The sequence below is a fragment of the Pundamilia nyererei genome, unplaced genomic scaffold, assembly GCF_000239375.1.
Source record: "Pundamilia nyererei isolate P.nyererei 1_Seehausen unplaced genomic scaffold, PunNye1.0 scaffold00041, whole genome shotgun sequence".
In the NCBI taxonomy this organism is placed as follows: domain Eukaryota; kingdom Metazoa; phylum Chordata; class Actinopteri; order Cichliformes; family Cichlidae; genus Pundamilia; species Pundamilia nyererei.
In genome coordinates, this window is record NW_005187442.1 from 3,004,539 (window position 1) to 3,021,899 (window position 17,361).

The following is a 17,361-nucleotide window of genomic DNA, read 5'->3' on the forward strand; positions in this document are numbered from 1 at the left end:
TTAAGCATGGCTCATAAAGATGTGGACGCGCTGTCATTACAGTGATGCCCACACGATAAAGCCGAGAGCAATCCAAACGTCTGCATAAATTTCTACAGATTTAATAGCGTAATAAATCTTTGAGTGTGTTGAGTACCTGGCTGGTTGTTCTTATAGTCACTGAGATGTGACAGATTGTCAGGACTCTCCATTGACAATTTGTTGTTGAGGTAAAGAAAAAACAGAGCCATCAATGCCATGAAAGCTGCAATGGAAGACAGGACACCCAGGAGCTCGGGAGAGACTGAGGAGAAGAAGAAGAAGAAGAGGAGGAGCCATGAGGAACAAGCAAAGCAAGAACTGACAGAAAAAAAGAAATCCAAATGTTAGACTTAAACAGAAGTAATACCAAACCAAGGTATTTGATTAAGTAAGAAAAAAAGAGCCCCATGTTTTTCTAATAAAAAATACACAAGGTGGTTACAAGCTAAAAAAAAGAAAAAAAAGTCTTTTGATCAGGACTCCTGAAAAGCCGCAAACAACCCCAGTCAAATAATTTGTTTTGTGATAATATCTTAAAGTTGCAATAAAACTCCTGCCATTTTGGCTTGTCAGAGGAGAGTTAGATATTTTTCATTTTAACAGATCCACTTCAAAGGCACACGAGATAAAATCTACAGCACTGTATGTAGGCCAACCATACTTCATGTAACCATGCAGCCCTGTGCTATTTTTATAAGAGCCTCAAAGGGACTGTATCTAACTGAAACCTAGACTCAGCAAACCCAGGGAAAAAAACAGACCGGGCCTTGGTTTAATAGGCTACAACACAGACACAGCACAGTGTAATAGCCAGGAAACGGGGAAGAGAAGGTGGACAGTGAAGCATGAACTGCATTTCTAAAGATCACTTGAAAGGGCAGATTGCTAAATAAGCGACACTGAAACTGAGCGAGTTATAGGCACATATTACTGCCTTAACAAAATTTAATCCCAATAAAAAACTATGGGCATATTCATGAATTAATCCCTCTGCATTTCCATTTTTAAGGATTAGGTTGTTTTATACCCCTAATCCAAATTGTCCAATCACGGCTCATCGATTGTAACTAAGCAAAAAAACCAGAGCAATAGTATAAAAGAGTTTCGAGGGTTATGTTGAGTTGTTGTGTTATAATGTAACATAGCAGAATTAGATCGCACGTATCTCACAGCAGCAAACAACCAACTTTACACTGCAGTTACTCATTTAAATACTGTCTAAAAACGGCCACAGGCAGCTTTAAGATGCTGCTTCACGTCCCTTTAAGGTGAAATCTTACACTGCTTACTGAAACCTCATTCACAATATTGCCGTGTTGTTCCATTTTCATTTGTGACACATTATATTTGGTGGTATGCGTTTGGTGAAATTGAAGATGACTGTTTGTTTCAACATTAAAACAAAACAAAGACATAAACCTGAGGTATATTTGGGACAACTTGACAGAGCTTGACAGTTGTTACACGTCTGCATTGCAGCAGGTGGTCACATCCTGAGGACCAATCACCCGTCATTAATCAAATTGGTGTAAAAATCTGGTCTCAGATGAGAAAACGAGAGAGGAAAAACAGAGGTATACTTTTGCAAACCTTGTTACTGAACTTATTATGGACCGACTTGTCTCACCATGGCAACAGGCAGAGATGACTATAGCCTGACAACTAGCTGCTGCCTGCTGCAGACTGCCAAAATGGTGAATGCTAAATTCCCAAGAACGGCAAAAGAAGTAGGAGGGAGATAAGAGAGCAATGTGACAACAGAGGCTTACCTCCTCTAAATGAATATCCTCTTTAAAGCCAGCTGTTCCCAAAAAGCACTGCTTCTTAAAGCACTGATAGTAAATGATCTAAGAAGAGGGAGGGAAATAACAAAGTTGTCCAGCTCAAAAGTAATCCTACATGTAACAAATCCCTGACACTTAGTCTGGTCCAGCACTCGCCAGGCTTACGTATCAACTCTCACTCCCGACAGCAGTGTTGATTGAGGCAGAATGACCTCTGAGGCTACGAGAGCAGCAGCCATCTGTCGAAAACGAACAGCTTATGGTCCTGAGCTGCGGCAAGCGATGACACTTCATACATGGCCATATTCTGTAAATGTCAACAGCAGCTGAATAATTCAGACACCTGGGGTAGGTAACCTGAGCCCAGCCCCAAACGATATACACTGGAAAGTGGAGCGGAGCAGCAAAGAGGCCTTTGAAACAGTTCGCCCTCCTGTTTTTACATAATACCTAGGAAAGTGTGATATCTCTCTTAAGAGCAGAGCAGATTAAGGTGGATTTTTTAAAAACTCCGCTCTTTCATCTCATTTTATCCTCCCTGAGTGTGTGTGCATGTGCAATCTGTGTGTGCAAACTGAATAAACAAGATAAAAATAACAGAATAAATCTGTTTCTCACAGCATGTGAACTCAGGCTGAACTCCGGATTCTGAAATGAGCCTCAGGATTCAATCTACCTTTTTTCCCCAGGTAATGACTCCAGCAAGCTAACAAACAAACATGAAAGCACAGCCACTGAAGCATTCATTGAGAAAATAAATAACAGCCTGAGAGAAATGTGAGCTAGTTTGAATGAAGTGTCTGTGTCAAATAAAACAAGGGAAGCAAATTACTCTTTCATGTTCCTAATCTGCTAAGAAACAGAATGACTAAAATTTCGACATTGCGAGTGCTTGATTAATTTACTTTGTTTAAAGCTTTAAAACTCAGTGGCGTTTCTGGGACATGCTCGTTATGCAATCTGGAATTGTTGCTTACACATGGACCTCTGGTACGAAACAAAACCTCCACTCTGAATAAATCATGAACACACAGCTGCCTTCTTTTGCTGAAGTCAACCTAAACTTGATACGCTGTGCATAATTCACACATGAACCGTGTGCTTACTGAGAAAGCTATAGAAAAGCATTCTATACATCATATTTCAGTAAAAATTCACAAGCAAAAGAGAGTGCCTGGGGGTGGGGGATGAGCCAGTCTTCTCCAGTCATGCAACAGAAAGGCTTAAAAATGCACGCACAAAGGCCTGCTTAAGAAATGGCATTATATCAAAATTTTATAATCTGCTTACATCAGAAAACTCACAAAATAAAGCTGAAACAAAGATCTGGAAACTTAAATCTTAGCAGAGGATTGAAAATCAGCTTGTGCTGTAATGCATAACAGATGGTGAATACACGTGTCAGATTAACTCGTAACTGGTTAATGCGCACATATGTAGCACCTGCCAAGTGGTAAATTGGTAAGATAAAAAATATATGCACTAAATTCACAGCCGCTAAAGGAATACTTATATTCCCTGTATTTGTTTTAATTGCTGTTATGTTTGCCCTTTTCGTTCATTTCTTCTTGATCTTTTTGCCAGGAGGGATAAAGAGTTCACACATCTACATGTCAAATGATTATTTTATACCTGATGAGGGTAAAGCTTTTACATCTTGAAACAGGACTGGGTAATTCATTTTTCCCCAAGGGTCCATATTAGAAATTGGGGTTGCTGTAGATGGCCTCAACCTATAGCTCAACTCACTTTTGCTCATTTTATAAGCTTATTGGTCCGTCCCTCCACAACAGTCCTAATTTCTCATGTGGCCCTTGGTAAATATTAATTACTAATCCCTCGTCTACTGTGCAAACAACAATAAAACTAACAAAAACAAAACATTGTCATAGCTTCCATGTTGGAAAAATGAAGCCAATGCATAAGTGCCTTAAAGCTGGATCGTGGTATTGCCTACTCATTCAATGACTAACAACTTGCCAATCGCAAATCATTAGCAAGTTAGCAAGTGGTTCCCAGTCAGACCCATCTTTTCAAATCACATCCGTTTTCTGCAACCAAGATGGTGACAGTGAAAAGGTTTCAAAGTGGAACTTCAAAAACCAATGAAATTTTCACAGCAGCCACTAGGGCTGTTCGATATAACGATATATACCGGATGACGATATAAAAACGTCTATCGTTTAATTTTACGCTATCGTTTGTTTCGTGGTGTCGCAAAATAAACTGTTTACGGCAACATTTTTTCATCGTGTTGATGGTCACTGTAGTGGCTATATTAATTTCTTAAAGTTCTCGCTTTCTCTTATATTTAATATAACCACAGTACGGACGGAAAAGTGCATGTATTTATACGTTGACGTTAGCGACAACGACGGTAAAACCATCGCGTTTCGTGTCCGCTTGTTTATGTTCCACATAAACCTTTCAAAATAAAGCTCAAGATCCTGTTGAGACTTTTCAAAATAAACTGAATCGCGTGAAAGGGTATGCAGAGTATTTATGGATGAGAAGCAAAAAAAAGAGCCGCCAGGTGCTAACAAATAAACCTTAGACTCAAACGTTAGAACAGGCTTTTCCCCGCAGCACGCTGTGTAATAAATACTCGCAAAGAAAACGGCGGCCGTTACAACTTATGTCTAAAAATGTATCGTTTCATGCATCGGTACCGTTGACTCCAGGTACATGACGCCCAGCTGGAGACACTCCACGCAAGTCGAGCTGCCCGAGATTCACAGAATTTACAAAAAAAATGTACATTTTTTGTGATTTATATCGATAGATGTCTTATATCGGGATATGAGATTTTGGTCATATCGCACAGCCCTAGCAGCCACAGCCATCTTTAATACTGTCTATGGTTACAACATAAAAACGGAGCATCACAAAATCTTAGAGACAATCCTACTGCGTGCCAACCGCTTGCCTCATTATCAGAATTTACTACAGAGATGAATTCTACAACTTCTTATTTCAGTTTCTGGATTTGCAGTTATTCATCAGGGCTGATGTCTGTGACATTCAGCATTCAGGAACTCTTTTTTTTTGAAGGGAACCCTGTTGGGAGGGCTGATAGACAGGAACAGCTACACTCCTGTGTGGAAAGATCATCCCTGACCTGACCGTTATTCACTGCATCATTCAGAAGTCCATAATCAGTCCAAGATGCTGTAGAACACTTTACCTAGCTGAGTCATTTTCAAATATTTCTTGATATTTAAACTCCAAAGCCTGCTGTTGATCTTAATGTTGATCTAAAACATGATGCCGCCCTTCCTGTCTGGAGATGCAGATGTGGGAAAGAGACCAACGCACCGCAGATGACACTACACAAGAAATCAGAATCATCAGTACATCATCCAAGCAGGATGTTTAAACAGGAATTTACTGCAATAGGATATTTATTATTTCTCTGAACTAACTGCATTTTGTGCTGTTGCATTTTCACATTATTACATATTAAATATTAAATGGCACAGCTAGTCAAAGTGGAAGAAGTGGAAGTGGGGTTTAATTATGTCATGTTAAACCCATTTGTATTCTTTAAGTTTTATTGTCTAAAAAAGGAAATCATAAGACTTAATATTATGAATATTAAATTAATTAAATATAAATGCAATATTATTGTAAATACCCTGGTTAATTTCTTTTCTTGTTGTTTAACAAAATATACTCTTGAAAATGCACACACGCACGGTTTTAAATGTGTGGTTGCAATGTGGTCTTACCTCGTCTGGCACAGATGAGCTCATGAACACCACAGTTCCTCCCCCCTCCTGTGAGAAAGACGATGTAAAGCTGGGAGTCAGAGTTTTAAATATGACTTTATGCAATGTAGAAACATATGGTCTGTCCTCAGGTTAAATGAGACAGATGAACATGTCTGCAAACATAAAACCAATAGGCTTGAATGACCTTGTTTGCTTTTCGTGGTCTCCGTTTCTCTGTCTTTAATATATTGATGGGTATATTAGCCTATAGAGCAGTGTAGGCTATCATTAATCATCTCTATACCAGTAATAACCACGGGCCACTACAAAGGAACACTTTTAAAAATGCACTCTGCCACAGCTACTCTGAGGCTCAATGATGTCAAGAAGTCATGCATATTAAAGGCAGTAATTATAGCTCCATGCATTTTTTATAAGGCAACTAATAACTCATTGCTGTGATGACTGGCATGGATTCTACAAAGTAATTTCCTGTTTTATTTTGTAATTCCACTTAGCTATGATGCCTTGTCAGTTTTACTCTGTGTCTCTGTTTGTTTTCCAGACATTTCTTTTAATAACGCCTCTTTTTAATTAGCTGTCATTGTCCCTTGTTTATGCATCTCCTGTAAAGCTCTTGCCACTGGCCTTCAGTTCCCAGTCGAGCATTTTTTATTATTGCTTCTCCGTATCCTTTCCTGTAAGTTTTGAGCACAGGGTGGGTTTTGTATTCTAGTTTGATTTTTCTGGAGACATTTACTGCACTGTTTGCTTTGAACTGCCTTCCTGTGTAATCCCTTATTACTCGCCTAGTCACCAAAAGAAAAAAAAACAATTAAAAAGGTAGGGTTCATTGATAGGCGCATTTTAGCCTTATGCTAAACAAGAAAATAGAATATTTCATCTTTCAAATAAATGCTCTTACATCTATTTTAGCCTTGTAGTTCTGTGGTTGTAAGGCTTTCCTTTTCGGTATGTTAAATAGAGGAAAAAGTCCGTGTACAGTGACAGATGTGAACCCAACCCTTCAACAAGTCACTAAAAGTTCCTCTGTCAAATTGCTATATTTGGGTCGGCTCCTACAACTATAAGCAACAGCGTAGAAATTAAAAAAATAAAATTACATGAACTATTTCCTCGACAGATGCAAAAGCCCAGGCATGAGTTGCTTTGCTGGAAAATTATCAACATGATTTTGTAACCCAATGCAATGCAATACGCTGCTCTGTTTGGGTTATGGAGAAATAAGTTTTAGGATTTAGTATTTTCACTGGAATACAATTTCATAATGTGTCAACTGGTTGTTTTACATAATCGCTATGAGGCTTAAGTTAACAGTGCTTCCTCTCCTTCACATCCCCAAGTTTTTACAGTGACACATAATCTCTCTTTGGCTGAACAGTTCAGTATTGAGGCTCCAGTATCACCATTAATTAAGGTGTCTCTACTTAAGAGTTTGGCAAGGTCACGTCTTGGCTCTGAATTTAGGTTTATTATTAGATTAAAAATAGCGGCAATGTGTTTTATACATTCTGAAATTTGTTGCGGAGTTGTCTCAAACCAAGAAACAAAATTTTAGTGCATTAAGAATCCCTTCATAACGTTAAAAAAGGTGTATTAGTTTCTTCACATCCAGGACTGCACAAGATAGTAGAAGTGGCATGAGGTCTTGACTTTAGTGCCAGAGCAAAGAGAAAACTGTGACTGAGGTAGCAGACAGACCTTGAGCGACTCAATTCATTCTATTAATTCATTAGCAGAAATTCTCTGTTGTCTATTCTCACCAAACTTTAGTAATTCTTAGTGTACAACAAGTACTTGCCTTAAAAGCTCAAAAAGAGATGGATTTTTACAATAATAGAAGTAAATGTTGTCACTGTCTGTCTGTGTACAGTTGTGACTCATATTCTGCTTTCACTGAGCCAGACTTTAGGTTATATTTCTCCATATTTTCTGAAGGTCCTACAGAGACTTTCTATGGAAACTGCCTGTTTTTCCACTCATTTTTAGTCCAGTTCTCATATCTGACCATTTCCAGAGAATTGCTTTTTTTGTTAAGCCACTTAACACCGACCTATTAGTTAATATAACAATGCCTCCACATCAGTGCTGATACAGAAGGAGAAGAAGTCAAAACAGTAGGCAAAGAAATTGTTTTTTTCCACAGTATTTCAAACTGTTTCAACAAGTCCTGTGTATAATCTGCGAATCTCTGAACTTCTGTTCGCCAGCCACTGCATAGTAGGTGTGGTGAAGCCCTTACATTTCAACACTGGACCTCTCCACACCCTCATCCAATGATGTTCTAACATCAAGGTTTAAGACCAGCTTCTGGACCAGTGATTCCTAAAATGTGCCCCGGGAAGGTACTGCAGGTGGGCCATGGTAATAACAGAACTTCAGTTTGAAATTACTCACAAGTATGTACAGTTACAAATTTATATAAATGTATTTATTCATATGAAAAGTATTAAAACTGGTAATATTTATAGACAACAGCATTTTGAATAAAATTTTCAAGGAAACATATCACCCTCTCTTATATTTGAATGGAGTAACGGTTTAAGATTCATTGAGCCCCACAGATTTGCTGGTTTTTAAGTGGGCCGCAGCACTCTTGACTTTAGGAATGGCTATTCTAGACCAGTGGCACTACTGGAAAGGTCCCCAGGATGGGAATTTGGGGCAAGTGCCACCCATTGCTACCCTTCTGTACACGCCCCTGCTCAGTGACGCCAAGCTGCTGCAAATTTCATTAAAAATTTGCAATAAAACATCTAATTTAAAAAAATTACACTAAAATTCTTCTGGAGCTGTCTATCTTTAATTAAACCACACCACCTCTCTCAAGTGTCACTGCGCAGGAACAAGCGCCCGTGAAACAATAAGACCCGTATCCGTGACAGCACGGGACAAGGCACGAGCCTACTTTTTGTCGCTGCCTGGTGATGTGTCCCGGTCACTCTCACTAAAGCCTGTAGGAGACACTTTTCCCTCAGCATGAAGGCTGTTAGATCCGCTACACATGTTAGCTATGAAGGTATCTACAGCACGTGCAGCCATCAAATAAAGTTTGACAGCAGCGGAGTGTTCTTCAAATATTACAACCCTATTCTTCCGCCAAGTTATATAGTTCTTTAACGGAAGAAAAACAAAAAGTCATGTGACGCTAAGCAGCGGCATGCTAAGACTTTGTGTTAAAATATTCAAATTAATCGCTACGTGCTCACAGGTGTCCCATAACTGACGCTTTTTCTGCCGTCTAAAAACATCCCTAGTTTAAAATCAAAGCACCGGGACTGCCTGCTTGTCTCGGTTTACTCGCGAATCACTTCACGTGCACATCCCGAGAAGATAATGAGACCTCAGCGGTCCTGCATCAGTGCGGGTGTCCGCACTTCAGCATCAGCCCCGCGCCCCCGGAGCACTGCGGTATACTCGCCGCGTGAGTTACAGAGAAACTGGACCAGAAATTACACACTCGGTGAATACCGCGTGAGATTATGGAAAGACGTCCTCCTTCAGCCCCGTGCAAAGTTTCCCACGAGTCCCGCAGGACACCTGAGAGCGAGTACCTACCGTCAATCGCCATGATGCTCCGTCCCGGACTCTACCAACTGTAGGGGGGTGTGGGGGTGTGATGGAGGCGGCCGGTCATTCATTTGTGTGTGTGTGTCACAGAGAGATCGAGAGAGGTTGTGTAACAGTTCTATATGTATATGTGTTTATATTTAATTATATAAAACGGGCTACAAATAATAATATGTGCAGTATAACTGTATTATTGATGTAGGTTGGTTATTTTTGTTCTCCATGGTAACATTCATTTGGATTTCATTCATTTGTCCAGTTGTAGTAACCTACACTTTAGAAGTCTGCTGTTATGCTACATTATTCCAGTTATTCCACCTCATTTCTGGGGCAAATATTGTGCGTTTAACTGCAGTCCAATAGCACTCTCTTTCCAAAAAATTGTAATTGTTGAATAAAAAATACCTAAGACCCGATATTGATAAGATAATGATAAATGCTTCTGTTTCTTCTGGAGGAGGGACCCTCCTGCTTCCTCACTTGATCATGAGAAGGCGTAGCCCATCTTCCTCTTTTTATCTCCTCAAACCTCTACTTCCCCCTCTCCTTCCACCTCTCCATCACTCTCCATTTTTTTCTTTCTCCCCTCCCTTCTTCATCCTTTTTCTTTTCTTTTTTCACCCTCGCTTAACTTATTCTTAACGAACAATAAATATAATCAACCATATTTTTACTTGTGCCAAATCAATGTCTTCATTCAAGAATAATTCATCTTAAGAATAAAAACAACAAATGTGTGATGTGTGTGTTGATGGACACACATATGTTTTACATTTTAGCAGTATATGTTGTGATACGTCTGAGAGTGAAGTTAAGTAACGTGGGTTACTAGTGGTTCCGAGAATATTTAAAAGTGGAATGGGAGCCAGAGCCTTCGGCTTACTCTGCCTTCACGGTTAAGCTTAAAACTTTCCATGTTGATAAATGTACCTCTATACACCACACCCTGTCCAAGTATTGTTGCTGACTGTCCTTCCCTTTACGACCACAGTGTACCCATCTTCTCATGGCTGCTTCCAGCAGGACAGCATGCTGTCTCACTGCGCTCAAATGGCCTTCACACGCACCACATCTCAATCCAACAGTGCACCTTCGGGGTGTTTTGGACCCGTAGATTCACATCATGAATGTGCAGCTGACAAATTTGCAGCAACCGCATAAGGCTTTCGTGCCAGTATGAACATGTCTGAAGAATGTTTCTAGCACTGTGTTGAATCTGTGACATGAATGATTAAGACAGTTACGAAAGCAATAAAAGAGTCCAGCAAGTGGATCTAATATTGCCTGTGAGCTCAATAAAATAAAATATAGCAGAAAAACAACGCCAGATCAGTTTCTCCTCGTCGTTAACAAACAATCAAGCGTTACCCCACACTGCTGACGTCACTACGGGAAGTCACGCCCATTAGGCTTCCCCTAACTTTACATTTCCGCAAAGTTTTGGAGTTGTGGCAGGCTTCCCTTAATCGGGTTTATTACAGTTTTGTTTATAGACATTTATAAGCTAAAAGAAAAGATGAGTGAAATTAAGCCCAATGATAAAGGGTCGAGTGAAGAGAGCGCCGAGGAACAAGACTGGGCAGCGGCTAAGGCTGCTTTCGACAACCTCAAATCTAACAAACCCAGACCTGTGAGTGTTTTAATGCTATTTTCCTTTTCGTTAGCATGTTTGCTGTGTTATATACTTTCACGAAGAGTTGTTTGGGTAACAAACCCCTGAACATGTCTTGCATTTCTTTTTTCTCATTGTTCATGCACCCCCAGCCCAAACCCAAGAATGCAGTCACCATCGCCGTCTCCTCTCGCACTCTCTTCAACATGAAGGCCGAGAGGAAGATCTTTGAGGAAGAGGGCTTAGAGAAGTATGTCGCTTTCCAGCAGGAACATGAAAACGAGCCCCTAAAACCAGGACCTGCTTTTCCCTTCGTCAAGGTAGGCCTGGGCCCCTGTACTGTCAAACCTGCTGTGCAGGGCGTGTCCCCTCAGAAGTGTTCATTCACTATTACAACTGTCTGTGATCACATAGTTAAAGCCAGGGAATACTTATTGATAAACAGTAATAGCTAACAAGGGGCTGCATGTCTATCCCTACACCTAAGAGGAGGTGGTGTAAATGCAAGTGTTTGGCTGTTGTCACTGCTCGAGCAAACATGGCTAAAATAAGAGAAATACCTAACACCGCACCAATTGCTTAATATTTAACTTCTCCATTGCTTTAAAACCGGTTTTACTACTTGTTACAATGACATGGTACAAGCTAGGAAATCAAATCATTTTCAACAAAGAAAACTGAGAAGTTGTTCCTGTAAAGCCTGATAGGTGCTGAGAGCTGATGTTTGCACAGGTTTATTAGGTTCATTGTCTCACAGAGAGTTATTTTAAAACACTTCTGGTTTTCTCGTTTGACAGTCACTGTCCCTGTGGTTCATAATGAGTGCTTCAACTTTGCTGGCACAGCTGGTACCATAGCCACTCCTGCCATTCACAACAGCCAAACTGTCCAAACACAGAGCATTACAACATTAATGAATTTGGTACTAAATGCAAGGTTAATGTATTAGGTTGAAGTCAATTTACATAATAAATTATCAGCACAGTGTGTTTTTGTGCAATAATATACAAACGGCCCTATCATCATTAATACATATATACTTTCTATTCCAACAGTTGACTGTCGGATAATAACACATGGATGAAAATATACTGGTAGTGCCCACAGCATGGAATAATAAATGTGACTTTTTTAATAGTAATTTCTCATATGCATGCAGCCCCGAAAGTCTACTCTACCTAGAGGGTATTTTAGATGTAGGTGTCAGATGGGTTCAAGATGGGAGTGGGACTACATTAGAGATCTGCTGGTGATGGATAAGTTGACAGAAGAGGTCAGCCAGGAGTCTCCGTGGACTATGATGTTTGCAGACAACATTGTGATGTAGTGGGAGTAGGGAGCAGGTCAAGGAGAGTCTGGAGAGGCGGAGTTATGCACTGGAGAGAAGAGGAATGAAAGTATGTAGAAGCAAGACAGAATACCTGTGTGTGAATAAGTGTAAGAGTGAAGCTGTAAGGAGGAGAGGTAGTGAAGGTAGATGTGTCTCAACCATCCAAATCAACAGACAGTTCACAAGAGAGGTGCAGGAGAGTGCAGGCAGAGTGGAGTGGAGTGAGTGGAGACGAGTGTCAGGGGTGATTTGAGACAGAAGGATCGCAGCAAGAATGAAAGGGAGGGTTTACAAGATGGTAGTAATACCTGCTATGATTTGGAGATGATGGCACTAATAAAATGGTAGGAGGAGGACCTCAGAGAAGGTTCCTGGATGCAGTGTGAAAGAGCTGGCGTGAAAGAGGAGGTGGCTAGGGATAGGGTGAGACGAAGGTGAATGATCCACTGTGCCAACGCCTAAAGGGAGCAGCTGAAGGATGAAGATCAAGGGGGAAAAACTATTCATGGCATCAAGAATTATAATGTTGTAGGAAGTTTTTCTTTTTTCACTAAGTAGTTAAAAGTAAAGGCAGACAAGAATGTGATGAATGATGTATAGTAAAGGTCAAGCCAGCTAGGAATTAATCTATTAAGTCATTGCTGGCATCACTGCCGGTGCACCCATTTGCTATGTATCACCAACCAATCACCGCTCTATAAAGTTTATATTTGTTCCCATTTTTGGCAAATTAGCTCCATTAAAAATATACCAAATGATATACAGGCAACTATCATTCAGTTGCTGTGATACTGGAGAAAATGTGAAATCGTGATGACCTGTCTCGCTGTGAGCCCTCAGAAGATTTATGGACATTTTATGGCAGACATCAGAGTAATGTCTCAGGAAAGTGTCCCACAGAATCTAAAAATATATGCGTAACCTTTCTGTGTGCAGATCTGACCAAGCTGTGACTTTGAGAAGTAGTGCAAATTAAGTGCTAAAGGTTAATTGTCTTTAACCCTTGAACCATTCTGCTTCCTCGTGGATAGGTGCACAAAATCCTCAGCGCTCTAATGCGTACTCAAAGCAAGCATCCGAGACGCACTGACTTGGTTCTGCATTGCTTTAAAAGTGTGATTTAACCAAAAGAATAGTGGTTACTTCTGTTGAGCACTCATGCAATATCCTTGCTTTGGGTGTATAACATGGTTTGTTTTCTTGTGCCTTCTTAAGGCGCTGATGAACGTCAACACTCAACTGAGGGAGCTCTATCCAGACAACGAGGAGCTGTTTGATATCGTCTTAATGACCAACAACCATGCCCAAGTGGGAGTGCGCCTCATTAACAGCATTAATCACTATGGTATGCTGCGTCGAGGTCTGAGCGTGGAGTGTGATGTTGGATCAAGTCTAGCAATTGCGCGTCTAAAATGAGGAAGTCTTTCTTTTTCTGCACATCTTACTTGTTTTTTCTCCTTGCTTCAGATTTGACCATAGAGAGATTCTGCATGACAGGAGGGAAGAGTCCTATTGGTTACCTGAAGGCCTACCTGACAAATCTTTACCTCTCCAAAAGTGCAGACAAAGTCATACAGGCCATAGATGAAGGTAAGTGATGTTGGTCTAATATTTTAATCAGTACTTTGCAGAGTCTTGGACTTCCTTCACCACCTTCTAGATGTTTAAGTACTTCTTATATTTACAAGCCTCAATGTTGACTTTGTGACTCATTCACGCTTCAGAGGGAAATCTCGACTTCATACTAAACTGCAAGAAATAGCTGGTTGAAGGCAGCATGAGATTTACAGCCCGCCCACCATTCAATTGAACACAGAATAAGCTTGTGTGTTAACCATGATATTTATTTAAAACAAGGTGAATTAAGGGCTCTTGATAGGCTCAATTTATTGTGTACATACTATATACTGTTTAGAGATTTTAATCCTTGCTTCGCTTACCTTTCATCAGGAATTGCTGCTGCCACAATGTTCACGCCGGACACAGAGCAGGAGCTAAGCGACACTCAGTTGAGAGTGGCGTTTGATGGTGACGCTGTTCTCTTCTCCGACGAGTCAGAGATCATCGTGAAGCAGCATGGCCTGGACTCTTTCTTTGAGCACGAGAAAGCTTTTGAGAACAAACCTCTCGCTCAGGTAACATATGGTTGTTTCCATCTTCTCCTACATCGCTGATGATTTTTTTTCTTCCTTTTTATTTTGTTCTTCAGGAAACAAGAAGTGAGCATTTTCAAAAAGTTTAAGGACACACATAGAGTGCATAGTTATAGCTTACATAAAATAGAAGACAGGCTCCAAACCTGTCTCAGGCATGCCTTTACCCACACCTCACCATGTGGGATCATTTCAGCCCAGGCGACACCTGAAGACTTTGCACTGCCACTGCAAAGACAATAGTGGTGTAACAACATACACAGAAATTTACATTAACTGCTTACATTTAGAATCTAGAATCTAGATTCTAGATTTTTGTTCTGTGAGGTTCTATCTAGAGTCTAGATAGAACCTCACAGAACAAAAATCCCTCCACAAATACTGACCTAGTTGGTGCAGGATGTGGCAACATAATCAAAATACAACCAGTTGGCATATGGCTACGTCCCCTATTGCAGATATATATATATTCTGTCCATCTGTGCAGACTGACTCAGATCCATTGCAACATGTTGGAGACAGGTTGCAACCTGTGCAATTACCTTGCAATCAAAAGTGGTCACCCAGAGGCTGAGAGTGTTCCATGCTACTTGTAATTGAACGCCATATCCCCCCAAAAAAGCAATGCTATCACCAGGCAACTGCTGATGATCCTTATGTTATTAGGATGTTGTCCTGTATTTACTGTTGCATGACTGAGCCACTAGTCAAATACTATAAATATAGCCATTCACACTTTTTAACAAGTGTTTTGCTCTTTGTTTTTGTAGATAGTTTCACTGTGCAGTCATGGTGAACTGTTGTTTCAGAAGCTGACTCGGTATCAGTAGACAGTACTGGCTGTCACCGCATACTAATGCACCCCACTAGATTCCTCATTAATTACAGTGCAAGCTGCTGATATGAGCATATTACCCTCTGAGAATTATCTGTGGGGTTTACGCACCCCCTTGTGAGTTTGTAAATATGTTTCACATCATCTGAAGCATTTATTTTCCTTGTGTGTGCTTGTGGTTGTGTATATACTATCTGTATTATCCATCCAGATTACAAGCAGTAGCAGTTTTTCAGTAACTGTGATGTTCTCCACTCAGTGCAACCATCCATCGAATGGAAAGATGATTTAAAAGAGAGGGGGCTCTATGTAAATAAAAGCAAACACATTGCAGTGGATTTCTTCAAATCTAACCTATCACACACAGCTTTTTATCTTCACAGTCCTCATTTTAAATTCAATTTACTTTTATTCTTTGACTCTTTCAGGGACCATTAAAGTGTTTCCTGGAGGCCCTGGGAAAGCTCCAGAGAAAATTCTATGCCAAGAACGAGCGTTTGAACTGCCCCATCCGAACCTTCCTGGTCACGGCCCGCAGCGCTGCCAGCTCTGGAGCTCGTGTCTTGAAGACCCTCCGCAGCTGGGGCCTGGAGATCGACGAGGCTCTCTTCCTGGCGGGGGCTCCGAAAGGGCCCCTGCTTCAGAAGATCAGGCCGCACATCTTCTTTGACGACCAGATGTTCCATATTGAAGGGGCCACGGAACTGGGAACCATATCCGCACACGTCCCCTATGGAATCGGACAAAAGTACCACAAGGGCAAACTCATCGAGCAGCCTAAAAAAAAGGAATAACCTAAGAAAGGTTAAAAAAAATAATATTACACTCGCACTACTTTTGCTCCAGATTAAATATTTATATTCATAAAAAAATGTCCATTAAGGGAATCCTAATTTTTAAAGGATTTTGCTCATGAATTGGCAATAAGCATTTTCCTCATGAGAGGGAATAACTGCTGAACAGGAGAATGTATTTTCACACCAGAGTTACACTAGGTGCTTTACTTTCACTTACTGCTGTCGAGGAAAAGCAACCTTTTGGTTGGTTTTAACGTTTGTGCTTACCACTTGAAAGATCTGCAGAATAAGTTTTCTGCTGTTTTTTTTTTTATTATGTTCATAAAAAAAGGTTTATCTCTTTTATCTGTGAGGTTTTTGGCAAATACATATATAAATATATACATATAAAAGTACTGGTACAGATCACCAATTCTATTATTTTTGGTGTTTGGCAAAATCCTCACCCATTTCATATTTTGAAAGGGATTTTAGGAGGTAGAATAACTTCAGCTTACAAGGAGCGCTGATGCTGTTTCTGTGTGTTACTGTACTCATTTATTTTTGAAGTGCCACAAAACTTGATCTTGTTCTGTAGGCTGTTTACGCTGAGTCTGTGTGTCAGCCAACAAGCTGTAACCAGACTTTCTAGGATGGACTGACTACATCTACGTATGCCTTTGTATATGTTTGCAGATATTTATGAAATTTATATTGCATAAATATGTACCTTAATGGTCTGCATAACTAAATGTCAGGAAGAAGTTGCACAGATACACTCACATGTTTTTATATGCTGGTATATTTAATCTTTTTCAATTTTGTACTCACATTGTGGTAACACAATGATAGCTTGTCTACACCATTTGACTTTTCTATCAGCGAGTAGTTGGATAAATAAAGGAATGCGATGAAACCCCAGTTGTTGTGTTTTGACAGTGTTGGGTAGTACCTAACTGCACGTACTGTAATTATTTGGAGGCACTTTATCCTGCTTTATTCTTCATTTGACATAAAAATGTACTAAAGATTCTCTCAGATTGTTGTGTTTAGGCAGAGTTTGCCTAGTGAGAGCAACATCTTTCTATAAAAGAGCTACAGAGCTGCTTTTTTCTTTTCTTTCCTTATGTCAGGATGCTTCTGATTTATCTCGAGGCCTTTTGAGAAGGCCTGACTGACTCACACACAAACAGATTAATGGCACTTAGTGTTTATACTAATATTTCATATTTTTGGCACACAGGTTATTTGCTTTAAAAAATGACACATTATGTATATAATACCTCGGTATTTATAATTTAATAGGATTTTGGTTGCAGAGCTTTTACATTTAAAGGTATTTTTGTCCACCGCTAGGTGGTGCTATTTACCTGTAAGTGCTCCTCTTTACATTCAGGGCCTCTGGGATAGTCTTTCTTTTTTTTTTCTTTTTTGTTTAATTGAAAGAAATTTTCATATACAAAACAAGTCAAGGAAACATTTCAAAAGGTGTGTGTGCGTGTGCACTTTAGTTTTTAACAATATATATAGTATTTAAAGGAACACACTC

At 40.0% G+C, this 17,361-nt stretch overlaps 2 protein-coding genes across 5 annotated transcripts in view; one reads left to right on the top strand and one right to left on the bottom strand.

The window, feature by feature from the left end:
- Positions 1–9,162, bottom strand: part of syt14b (synaptotagmin XIVb) — an 18,826-nt gene extending 9,664 nt beyond the window's left edge. For 3 of the 4 annotated variants that reach the window (XR_001290353.1, XM_005731134.1, XM_005731133.1), the window contains exons 1-3: positions 9,095–9,162; positions 5,534–5,581; positions 137–283 (exon numbers count right to left, since the gene is read on the bottom strand). Coding sequence is in view for 3 of the 4 variants with exons in the window: in XM_005731134.1 (XP_005731191.1) it covers positions 137–283; positions 5,534–5,581; positions 9,095–9,107 (208 nt within the window). In the remaining variant the exon portion in view is untranslated. Of the gene's footprint in view, positions 1–136; positions 284–4,989; positions 5,132–5,533; positions 5,582–9,094 lie in introns of all 4 variants that reach the window. The other variant, XM_013910316.1, reaches the window with a different exon arrangement.
- Positions 9,163–10,501: 1,339 nt separating this feature from the next.
- nt5c1bb (5'-nucleotidase, cytosolic IB b) lies at positions 10,502–16,728 on the top strand. The gene is made up of 6 exons (XM_005731135.1): positions 10,502–10,736; positions 10,871–11,038; positions 13,264–13,393; positions 13,516–13,638; positions 13,999–14,183; positions 15,465–16,728. Exons 1-6 carry the CDS (start codon positions 10,623–10,625, stop codon positions 15,828–15,830), a joined length of 1,086 nt encoding a protein of 361 aa, XP_005731192.1. The 5' UTR covers positions 10,502–10,622; the 3' UTR covers positions 15,831–16,728.
- The last annotated feature ends 633 nt before the right edge of the window (positions 16,729–17,361 follow it).